The 12,576-nt window shown below is 36.0% G+C and overlaps 1 protein-coding gene across 1 annotated transcript in view; it reads left to right on the top strand.

Moving 5' to 3' along the window:
• LOC104409222 (RB1-inducible coiled-coil protein 1-like) overlaps positions 1-11,640 on the top strand; it is a gene marked incomplete at its 3' end in the record, with an annotated part of 21,420 nt that extends 9,780 nt beyond the window's left edge. The window contains exons 5-7 of the mRNA XM_010019029.1: positions 5,455-5,657; positions 6,758-7,193; positions 11,470-11,640. Of these exons, the coding sequence (XP_010017331.1) occupies positions 5,455-5,657; positions 6,758-7,193; positions 11,470-11,640 (810 nt within the window). The remainder of the gene's footprint in view (positions 1-5,454; positions 5,658-6,757; positions 7,194-11,469) is intronic.
• Positions 11,641-12,576: the final 936 nt, after the last annotated feature.

Raw genomic sequence — 12,576 nt, 5'->3', positions numbered from 1 at the left:
TCAGCAGGAGAAAAAAGATTTGGGTGGCTTGTATCAAGCTAGTAGAAATTATCACTTGGCTTGTACCATGGTTTGAATTTCTGGCTGTGATTGTTTATGTCAGCTTGTTGGTATTTTTTTTGGGGGGTGGTGGTGAAATTTTGTCACTTAACTTCTCCAAGCCCGCTTTTAATGTTATAGTGAAGAGCTAATAAAAACAGTACTGAAGAAAAACTTACTAAACTATGATTTACAGAGCAACTTATTAAGTGTTATGCTGATGAAAAAAATACTCTATGAGTATGTAATAAATTGTGAACTGTGTGGACAAATGTCCAAAGGATGCAGTCACCAAAAATGGCCACTGTTAAGGGGGAATGGAATAATCAGCTGTCTAATGAAAGGAGAGAAATTAATTATCAAAATCTTCGTCACAGTGAATTATTCCAGTCATAGGTTTTAAAAACTGAAACCTTAAAGTCGTTAGTCTAGTAGCTTTACCAGCGTTCTAGTTGGAGGTTTATGAATTGGAGATAATGGTCTTGGTTACTGTCTTTGGTAAGCAGGATAAGTTACCTATTGTGGGAGCTTTTATCTGCTGTTACAGAGTATAGATGTGTGTAATTTCACTTTCAAGGATCTTCTCTGTTGGCCTGAGGTTGATTTTTAGGGTGATTGAAACCTGTAAGGAGCCCTTTTTACAGGATTTCAGACACATGGCAATAGAGGACTTTGATGACTTGTTTCCTTTTACCACAGGGTTGTAGAGAATGGAAAGAACCCTGCATTTCCTGAGAACTTTTGTTCTTTAGAGGTAAGTCCAAAGACCACCCAAGACAAACAGACCTTCCTTGGATTTTTTTTCATTAAGATGAGCAGAATTACAATAGGATGCAAAGACAAAGTCCTGAAATTGATGGAAAGCACCCTACCAGTTAATTTCTGTTTTAGATAAAATGCACTTCGTTGCTTCTACTGATTTGTGTTGAGACGTACTAAAGAGAAGTAATTCTAATCAGAAAAATGACCTAAATTTTAAGTTACGATGATTGAAGGAAGTAGTTAAAGTAAACATTCTGTTAAAGCACCTAGCCAAAGATAGAAGTCTTTCTGCTGGGCCTGTGAATTTCTTGACAAATTAGGAAGTGAAGATGCTTTCATTTACTCTTCAGTGTAACTGCAAGTTGAGATTAGCCTGGGTTTGTCAAGTCTTGTACTGGTAGTGGTGCATCTTGAGGTCCCTATTCCAGTGGTATGGTGAAGCTGTCAGTGTTCTAGGTATGCTGATATAACTGAGTAAGATGGATGTAGCTCTACAAGGCAACTGAAGTTAATTTTTATGCTTTGTGATCCATTGGATGTCTGCCAATTACCCTGCATGTGGATTTGTGAAAAATCAATGACAAAAGCAAGCCTGTTGTTAGGCAGGTTTCACTTTCTGTGCTGGAGCTGGCAACTTTACTCAGAAGTGTTAAAACGTATGTTGGGTTCCATGCCTTTATTTATATGCTTGACATAATTTGGTTTTTAGACTTTATTAATTTAGCATAGAGCTGCTTAATTCTTTTTTGCATGCAGGCATAACCAGTTATGTGAAATAGATTGGTGTTGATCCTTCTAAAGTAGCCTGAGGAGGTCTCTGCAGAAATGTTGTCTATGAACATGTTAGGAAGAGCAAGCCAAATCACTTGAAGATGTATTTCAGTAGTGATGCAATGATATGAAAGACATAATCTGTGTAGCTTTTAATTTCTTAACTTTTTTTAAGCTACATAGGTACTTGCAAGAGAAGCAAAATGTTTTACCGCTTTACTTTCTTGCTGCACACCCTCGCATTTTGAAAGCAGGCTTATAAGTTTGACTGAAACTGTGGTTTCTTCTTGACCCCTCTATGCAGCATTAAAAAATCGAGTGATAGTCTAACACTGTTTTTGTTCCCTGCACTGTTATATGCTTAGTATAGTCGAAAACTAAAACAGTTCTGATAGGTGGACAAATAGTTACTCCATGTGGTTTGAACTCTGATAGAAACATCTACTTGGACTCCTAGAATTCAGAGTGATATTCTTTACTATTTGAAAGTAATGAGCTTATTTCATGGCATGGGCGAAGAAACCAGCATCAAAAGCAGTACTTAGTTCTTGCGAACTCTAGTTGCATTCAGGTTCATCCATGTAAACAGAATTCTAATGCTTGTCCCTCCCCTCTGCCCCCCCGAGAGAATTCTTTGGCACATGGGATACAGATATAAAAATAACTTTGAGAGGGTGATAATAACTAATGCTGTTGCAATATCTTGCATATGTGCCCTGAAACAGCCATGTATCTGTTTAGTTGTACAATTTCATTTGTAATTTATTAGCTTACAGGTAACTTTGAAAACATATTATTTGAAAGAAACTTATCTATTTTTTTTAAGCTAATTAATTTTGAGTTTAACATTAGTTCAGTTTGAGTTCTAAAGAGTTCAGAAAGTATCTTATTTATGATGCTTTCATAAGGGGAGTTTTTGTTTTAATGTCCCCTGTATATACCACAAGGAGCTGTGTGTGGCTCATCTGACAGTGAATACCTGATTGAATGCTTAAGTGATGCTGGGGTATTTTTACTTTTATATAACAGTTTCTTTGGGCATATCTCTGGCAAATGGCAAATACAACAAATATTTTGTCAAATGACAAATCCTGACACTTATTAGAATGCCCTTTTGTTACATGGTTTCTGAAAAATAAACACTAATTTACTGCTCTGGGAAATACTGTTTACTTTCACTTTTCTAGGATTTGGGACACAAGCTTCTGGTGTGGTTAAATCTGTGTAAATTGCCACAGGTTAGCCTCCTAGATGTGGAGTGGCAGTGCTGGTCATCAGTAGTGTAACAAGCAATCTCAATTGTGATGATCCATTCCCCCACCCCCCAGAAAAAGATAATTGTTAACTTATGAATTCTGTTTTTTGTGTTTGAAAGTGTTTTATTGGGAAAACAATCTTGTTAAACTAAAATCTTAAATTGACAACACTTAGGTTTTCAAGACAGCATCAAGAATGACATATAATAAAGCTTCGTAGGACAACACTAACTTTAACTTTCAGCTTCCTCTGTGAACATTAGAAGTAAATCTATCTAAAAAAACAAACATTGGCCACTAGTTAGGAATATGTCTTAGGGTAGAAGGTCTGGTCATATCAAGCCTAGCACATACATTTCCTTACGAGATATTTGAGCTGTGTAGTGCTAAGTGAGTCTATCCAAAGAAAAACAGAACTAAGAAAAAGTCTCTGTGCAGGTCTTCTAAACAAACATTTTTTTGTTTGAAGGTGGGAGAAGTCCAGTCTTTACTTTCCCCAGTAAACTGTGATATTCTCTTGAAGAAGCTGCATAAAAAGACTGTATGATCAGTTTTGATTTTGTAGAAGGCTTATATAGTTTTAGGCTTCAAACTAATGTGTGGTTCTAGAAATGCTCTCACTTCTGGAATTATTGCCAGCAATTTGGAGGAAGGGTGGCTTGGGAAGAGGACAGGGTTTGTGAACTGAAAGTAAAGTGCATGTGTACATTCCCAGGACATATATTAGAACACAGTGGGGACATTCAGTTACCTTTTCAGCTTCATACTTTTTGTGGGTTTTTTAGTATATCTTAGGGTAAAATAGCCTGTTCTTTTGGTTCTTAACAGAATTGAGGAAGCAATAATTCTGCTTTTTTATACACTGTAGAATTTGCCTTTGAGTAACCTATATACAAAGTGAACATTTCTTTATTATTTTCTTAAATTCAAATTGTCAACATTGCAATAATCAACTTGCGTGAATTTAAGTTATTTAGATAAACCAGAGATGGTATGAAGAAAATTACTTGCAGACTTCAGCACTGTCTGGATGCTGTCCAGGTTGGTTTACTGGTTGATTTTGATTTAGGAAGTGAGAACTCATGCAGCAGATGTGACCAAAGTTTAGAAAACAAGTCAACAATTACCATCTTAAGTATGACATGTAGTAGCTTTTGATTTCCTTGGAGTTGCATGAATAAGTTTCTGTATTCATTGTTCATATGCTGGTAGTTTAGATACCAGTGATTTGAAGGACAGTGGAATTTTGTCATGCTGTTTGAGACAAGGCCTGGACTTTTAACAGAAGGGAGGGTGTTCATTGCTTTCAGGTTTTATCAATAATAATTCTGAAACATTTGGGTAGAATGCTCTGCTGTTTTGTGGTTTATTTCACTAAGTAGTGTTGGGCTCTAAATTTTTTTGGATATCCGTATGTGCTGCTAACCGTGTGGTCAGCAGCAAATGCATTCTGAAGTGTACTGATGTGTTGGGGTTTTAACACTGCTTTTTTGCTGTATTTGTATAACCTGTTTCTCCTTGTGTGGTTTTCTCACATGTACTGTATCAGAGGAAAGTTATATATCCAGTCCTAGTTTAGCAGTATGCTTGACCAGCAAAAAAGATTTTCTATCTTGGGAGGATACGTAGGTACTAAAACTCCACACACAGGTATGCTCAGGAGAATATATTCCATGTAGTACGTTATTGACAAAGTATCAAGCTAAAAAATTTATTGTGTGAATTTTGTTTTACTTTCTCATTTTGATGTTTGAGTAGTAGGCACTTTGACGGGGACGGCTTGTTTACCAACTAAGTTGGTAAGCTTAGTTACTCTTCCTACTACTTAAAACCTTGGAATTGAATATAATAGGCATTGCTGATAATGCACTTTCAGTAAGATACGGTGCTTGCTATAGGTAGGTCTCTATTTTAACTCTGCCAAGTTGGATGTAATTTTTCACCTCTTTAGGTCAGTAAAATGCCTTTGTCATCCAGTCCTTTAACAGAAAAGCTTCCACATTGGTTTGCATATACCAAGTTTCAGGGTGTATTCAGAGCTTTGTGGACACTCTGCACTGCTTCTCATCATGTCACATCTGGTTTATTAATCAGTGGAAGACTTCAATTAATTATCTGCCTTGCTGTTTTCCTCATGCATCTCTTGCAACTGATGCACCCGTGCTTCTGCTGACCGATCTTGCAATAGATTGTCTTGTTATGAGCTTCTGCCTGGCTCATCAATAGTTTTCTCCTTAATGGACCTTGTTTGCCAGCTCCTTCTCTCAGATTAATGCAAGCATTATTATTCATGTATGTGTGCACTGAATATTTTATATTAGCAGCATTTAATTTTATAAGGGGTTTTTTGTAACTGTAACTTTCACCTGCCTGTTTTGGAGATACTTCTCAGTAAACAATCCATACTTTTTTGTCATCTAATTATTTTTTAATTTAGAATAAAGTTTTGTTATTTTGGTGAAGTTTTACTGTGTACAACTTTTTTAGCTATCTAAATTTAACACTTTCCGTGTTAGTATTTTCTAAATGACTCACTATAATGTTTCATATAGTTACCACAATAATAACCTGAAATGATTTGCATTTTGTTGGATTTTTTTATGTTTCTTATTTTGTTTTCCCACAGGAAATGTATGAGGTTGCCAAGAAACTTTGCTCCTTTTGTGAAGGTCTTGTACATGATGAACATCTTCAGCATCAAGGCTGGGCTGCCATAATGGCCAACTTGGAAGATTGTACATACTCTTACCAAAAACTACTTTTCAAGTTTGAAAATGTATATTCAAGCTATTTGCAGTCCATAGATGATATCAAGTTGAAACTTACACAGTAGGTTTGCCATTAAATTCAGCCTCCATATCCAAAGTTACTCTATTTTAAGTTTGTTTTTTTTTTTTTTTTTTTGAGTATTGTATGTTTGGTCTGATTAATCAAGCATGTATTTATTTGGTTATGTGTCATGGAGAACATTGTTTATGTTCTATGCTAGTCTTTTTTTTAACTGACATTTTTTCCTTGTATTTGTCGGCACACAGAAACCTGCTTTAAATTATGTGGAAGATATGCTCATTAATGAACAGCTGTTTAAGAGCTGGAGTACTTCCAAATGTGCAGCAGAAACAGCTAGATGAAAATTTAAACGTTAATCAACTTGTTAAAATGCATATTTGCACTTTTGAATTGATTGTTTTTTAACACACCTGAGCAGGTATTAAGAATGATGATCTGTAGTGAAAGTATGAAGTCATAACACAAACTTTGGGTGTATATGTATAACTTTGGGTGTGGATGTGTGTATATGTATGTATGTATACTTGTCCTGCAAACTCTGGGTGTTACTTCAAGGAAGATCTTTGACATTTTTCTGGACATTATAGTTTGGTATTATGGTATTTATAGGAGTGCTTTGCCTAACAGAATGTAAGTAGATGTTGGATACTTAAATAAAACAGAAATATGTTTTTAAAAAAAAAAGTTGAACTTTGTAGCTTGTACTAATACATAGAAACTATTCAAACTCTGCAAAAGTACTTGGCCAGAGGACACTCAATTATTGCTAATAAGCAGTGGTATCCATGCAGGCTGGAAACATAAAGTCCCAGTTGTGTGGTTATAAAAAAAAGAGGAGGGGAGGGCATGTCTTGGTTAATCAAACTGTTTGCATTGTAAAAATAAGTTAACTTAGAAGTTTAGAATAGCTCATATTCAGCAGTGGAAGAGAACAAAAATTGTATCTTCTTTAACTATCCTCCCATATTGTTGATACTGAACAAAGTAATTTGAAAGGGTAGTTATCAAGTTCATTCTGAAATGTGCTTCAGTTCTAAAATAAATAGTACTTTATATTGAGGGGGGTGTATCTAAGTTTTTGTCACACTGGCTGCCAGGTACTGATTTTTTTTTTCTTTTTTTCACCCTTTTTAAAAAAGCTTGGGTTCTGCTGTTTCTATAATGGCCAAGATACCACTGCTGGAGTGCCTAACAAGACATAGTTACAGAGAGTGTTTAGGAAGATTGGATTCTTCAGCTGAGCATGGAGGGGCAGAAAGTGAAGAAACAGAGGACGGGAAATCTCCTGAATTGGTGCTTGATTCTGATATATCTAAAGTGAACAATAAATCAATGTTAGCCTCATTTTGCAAGTCAGTTGAACATTCAGCTTTGGAAGGCACAGATCCTGAAAATGTAAAAGATGATAAGGAATCTGGTCAAAATGCTACTGTCCAGGACAATGAAACATCAGTAGAATTGAAAGATGATGATCAGCCTTCTTTCAATGTATCTTTATTAGACTGGATAAATGTTCAAGATAGACCTAATGATGTTGAATCACTGGTCAGAAAATGTTTTGATTCTATGAGCAGGGTAAGTTAACAATTTCTTAAAAATCAAATTATATTGCATTGAATGTTGTTTATTTTCCAGCTTCTTGTAACTTGTTGTTTCTTAGCTAACTTTCTGAATGGAGCGCAGTGCAGAGACTAGGGATGGGTGTGGGAAGTATTTTCAAAGTTCTTGACTGTTAAGAATTTGACCTTTAGGAAAACATATCAATTTCACAATGAGTGCTTGTTATCTTGTTTGTTTCTCAAATAGCCATTCCTTTTGGAAAGCCAATAGCTTCTTGCAGCATATAAGCAAAGTGACTTGACATCTATTCTTCGTCTTTTTCGTAGAAAGTATGCTTTTAGTGAAAGTAAAGATTTTCCTGGGCCAAAGTGAATGCTTTTTGTGTTAAAAATACTGAAGCCTTTATTAAAATCTAGGACAAATTAGTGTGGTTAATTGTGATAATTTTTCATACCTGCATACCTTATTAGCTGATACCAATGTACTCAAAGGATTCCAGCACATCAGTTTGCATTTCTGCTGCTGGTAGAATAAAACATTGCTCACTTTCTGTATTTTCCAAATGATTATTTTAACCAGTGAGCATTACAACCTTTTAAAATCCTTTTGCCTAGATTTGCTTTCACTGTAGCTTATGTTTCTTACATTGTCTAGCCTTGTGTGGATGTGTAAAATTTAAACTATTGCAACTCAGTATACCCTGAACAAAGAAAACAATTTCTATTGTCTTTGACACTTTATTTCCTCTTCAAGGTAGGACTGGAACACTGTCTCAGTTATGTCTAATGCCTATCTGTTTCAGGGAACATTATGATTTGTTCAGTTCTGTACACTGTTCTTTTTAATTCTGTCTTAAAAGTTGGAGAATTGGGTTTAATATTAAGGGCTGCTTAAGATCTAGAGCTGTCTAAATTTTAGTAGTACAGAAAAGGCTAAGATTAGACTTTACAAGTGTTTCTCTTTAGCAAAAACAGTACTCTAATTTTTTTGTGGGAAGTCTTCCTAATTGCTGAAGTCCTGAGACAGTCCTCTGTTCTGTTTGTTCAGTTACACCACAAGATGCTTTCTACTAGTTCAAAGCAAGAATAACAAAGCCCAGTAGTTCAGTTGTGTGAGAACAAGTTTACTTTCTACGTAATATTAACAGGGCACAAATGTAATGTCTCTTAAAAATCAGTATTTTGAGACAGACATTAAACAGTTGCTTCCAAATAAATTATAGTGATACTTAAAGGTGGTTGAGACCATTCTGGCAACAAAGTACCACGCAGCAGCTTGTTCATTCTTCCCCTTTCTTTGCAACCTGGTGGGATGGGGAGAAGAATCAAAAAGAAGGCAAAACCCGTGGGTTGAGATAAGAACAGCTTAAGAATTGAAATAAAATATGATTATAATTGTAATGAAAAGGGAAACAAAGAGAAAAACAAAACCCAAGAACAAAGTGATGCACAATACAGTTGCTCACCACCTGCTGGCCAATGCCCAACCTATCCCCATGCAGCAGTTGGCGGCTCCCAATCAACTTCCCCCCAGTTTCGCTACTGGGCATGACGTTCTGTGATATGGAATGACCCTTTCGCCAGTTTGGGTTAGGTGTCCTGTCTCTGTTACCCCCAGCTTCTTGTGCCCCTCCTCACTGGCAGAGCATGAGAGACTGTCCTTGATCAGGGTAGGCATTACTTAGCAACAACTACAACACTGGTGTGTTACCAGCATTTTTCTCAGACTAAATAAAAACTGCAGCACTGCACCAGCTACTAGGAAGAAAAATTAACTCTATTCCAGCTGAAAACAGGGCAAGTTACAAAAAGGAGGAAAAAAAAAAAGAATATTAAAACCTGCTTTAGTCAAATACTTACTTTACCTTTCTAGATCAGCTTGTAGTCTTACCTGACGTATATCACATGTTGTAGAGAGGCTATCTTGTAATTGTGTGCTTTCCTGTCATTGTCTTAGAAGACTTGTCAGAAGTCCTTTGTTGCAACTGTTGTGATTGTTTTGTATCTTAAGCTGATGTTTTGTAGGGGAAAAAATACTGCTTCTGCAAAAATGAAGATTCTTTTTGTTTTCTTGGTATAAGCAGAAAATGCTTTAATCAAGACTATTCTGCCCCCCACCAGAACAACTGTGATTGATCAATCTTGAACTGTTTTGGTTCACAAAAAACCCCAAAGCTTTGAAGTAATGTGATAGTTTGTAGTTTTCCTTAGGAAACATTGATTTACTCTGTTTTGATAGCTGCACAAAGGATTGAATCATTGCCTACCACTCATTTAGAATTAACTTGAAAACAGAATTGACCTGTAGCTGAAAAGGAAAAGAAAATACTGAATAAGTATCTGCAGCACAATTGTTGTTTTAATATTTACTTGAGATCACACCTTAACGTAGCAAGTCAGAATAAAATGGCACTAATTTATTTTCTGTTGTTTTTCCTGCATTCTCCCCATGCCCTTTCCTTCTTGGAAATATGAACTATACAAATGGCTTGTGATTGCAATTCTTATTTGAAACTCTGAATTCAGGTAAGATTTTAATGAAGTTGAAAGCATCAGAGTATGAGCTTTATACATTTGATACTGCCAAGATTACCTAGGTTGCACAGGGTTCTGTTGGGTATCTGGTTCTTCTAGCCTCTAGGTGTTTCTACAAAATGACACTACTAATTACAGAAACATAGGCTGCAGTAAAAACAGAGGGTTAAGTAGGAGCTAAACAGATGTTTAAGCTAATGCTGTTGTAGCCACTCAAATAAAAGGCTCAAAAAGGAGTTTTAAAGATGAGAACAGTATTATCTACCAGTGGAAGTAGAGCTGAGCGCTACAGATGCGATTAGGTCAAGGATGGGATAAAAAGAATAGATGAACAAAATAAAGGGTGGAATGAGAGGAACAGGTATTCTTAGTAAAAAGAAATAGAACACAATTAGTTTACGAAAGTAAAAAGGAAAATAAGCCCACCAGATTGTTGAGTATTTTGTCTTTTAAAAAACTGTTCTGGATGCTGCAGTAGAGAAATTCAGAATGCCATGGGGAAGTAATCCTGAATAGGATGGCAGTAAAGATTATCCTATAAAAACAATCTGATTTAATCCCAGAAACTATTACTGGTTCTTGAAGATGGCCTGCTTACTTGAGAAACAGCAAGATTAGTAAGACCATTCGTAACATACTATAATTAGCCTTTGCCATTTTGTGACATTAATAATAGCATTAATTACTTATTTTGGGCTGATTACTAGCTTTCAGTGCTTCTTGTGGTCTTCTGTTTGTTTTGGGCTTTGTTTGTTTGAGGAGAATAGAAGTCCTATTATTTGTGTTGCTCCTTAATTTGTAATGGTTTTCCTCTTCAGAATCCTCTCTATACCCCAGAGGGGCATTTCCAGAAAGCAGAAGTGCTATATGTGGAAGTTTTTTTACAGTTAAATAATAGATAGAGGAAAAATACTACTTTTTATTTATGTTAATACTGAGTCATATAGGTACTGCCTTTTTTTTCGTTTGTGGATGTGTGCTCTGTAAGAGACACTGGAACAGGTTGCCCAGAGAAGTTATGGCTGCCACATCCCTGGCAAGGGATGGATGGGACTTTTAGCACCCTGGTCTAGTGGAAAGTATCCCTGCCCATGGCAGGGGGTATGGAACCAGATGATCCTTAAGGTCCCTTCCAACCCAAACCATTCTGTAATTTCTGGATAAAGGCCTGTGAAGGAATACACTTAAATAATTTTTTTACATGTGGTTTTATTAAGAAAAACATAAGCAAAAAGTGTTACAAATTTATTAATTTTCTGTAGCTTGTTTTCCAGTTACTTAGAACTGATTTGCTTGTCTAAGCAATCAATAAGTCATTAATTCAGTAGGAAAGGGGTAATGAGTCTTGCAGCTTTTTCCAACACCCTTCCTACTGCACTTTCCACTGAATTGCATTCATCACTTACTTTGATTTTAGGTGTAAGGACTTTTTTCTGGATAAACTGTGTCCATTACCTTTAAACTGCCTCTTCCCCCTTCCCCCTTCCCCCTGCCTTGTACCTGCAACTAATGTCTTCCCCTTGTAAGCATCCTGATGTTTGTGACGGTTTATTTGGAATACTTCAAAGAAGTTCATGCGGTAATATAAAATGCTGAGACTCATTAACTCAGAATTCTGAAAGAGATAACAGATGTAGATACATGTTATTAAAAAAAAATAAAATTAAGGTTATAAAAAATGCATTTAAGTAGCTCACATCACCTTTCAGGATGTCAACTGCTAATAAACGTTTTTGTATTTCCCCTTTTTTTTCCAGCTTGATCCAAGGATCATCCAACCCTTTCTGGCAGAATGTCGCCAAACTATCGCCAAACTAGATAATCAGAACATGAAGGCTATTAAAGGCCTTGAGGATAGGCTCTATGCATTAGATCAGATGATAGCAAGCTGCAGCAGACTGGTGAATGAACAAAAAGAACTTGCTCAGGTAATACACACTTGTGTGTGCAACACTGCAGGATGGCAGATTTTTGATATGCATATGCTTTAAAGATTGCAACAAAACGGTTGCATGTCTTAATGCAAGATAGTTTTCAGCATAACACAGTGGAGGTGCTCAAAGAGGTGCTATAGTCATAATAATTTGACATTTAAATAATGGTAGCTTTTACTCTGTGTAGTCATGTTTTCAGCTCGTAACTCCAGCTACAATATTAATTTAAATACTTTTTAAAAAATAACTAGCTGAAAATGCAGCATGGGTGGTGGACAGCACTAGAACTTCAGGTTAAGGGCTTACATTTATGTCACTTCATTTATATTGGAGAAGAAGTCACTCTACAAAATAAAAATGTCTTACTTAAAATATCCTAGACTTAATGCACTAGGAACATGCAGAGCTATAGTTCACTGCAACTTTGTCAACTGCATATTAAGGTGTGTATTTTTATAGCTAGAGTATTTCCGATTACATTCTCTTGGTTATATGCAATCTGTTGAATTCCAATTCAGCAAATCAGCATTTTCATAAAAGCATCAGTATAAAATTGCTGGTTTCTGAGATACATCAGTATATGGTATTGTTTCTGGAGTAGGAAACATCTGTTGTTTGTTGGTTTTTTTTTTTTATTGTGGTTTGTTTGTTTGCAGGTTTTTTTGCGGGGGTCGTTTGGTTTTTGTTGTGGGGGTTTTGGGTTTTTTGAGGGTTTCTTGTGTTGTTGTTTTTTGGGTTTTTTTTTGGTGGGGGGTGGCGGGTGGTGTTAGAAATTAAGTTTCTTCTGTATGAGAAAGAAAAAATCATACAATTTTACTTCACATCACACCTTCCAGCAGAGAATTTTTTCTCTTCATGAAGAATAGGTGAAGGTACTTTATAGAACAAGGATAAGGAATATCTCACTGCCCTGGACTTCAAGAGAGCAGA

The sequence above is a fragment of the Nestor notabilis genome, unplaced genomic scaffold (genome assembly GCF_000696875.1).
Source record: "Nestor notabilis isolate BGI_N333 unplaced genomic scaffold, ASM69687v1 scaffold11727, whole genome shotgun sequence".
NCBI classification, from domain to species: domain Eukaryota; kingdom Metazoa; phylum Chordata; class Aves; order Psittaciformes; family Psittacidae; genus Nestor; species Nestor notabilis.
This window is presented reverse-complemented; position numbering and strand designations above follow the sequence as displayed.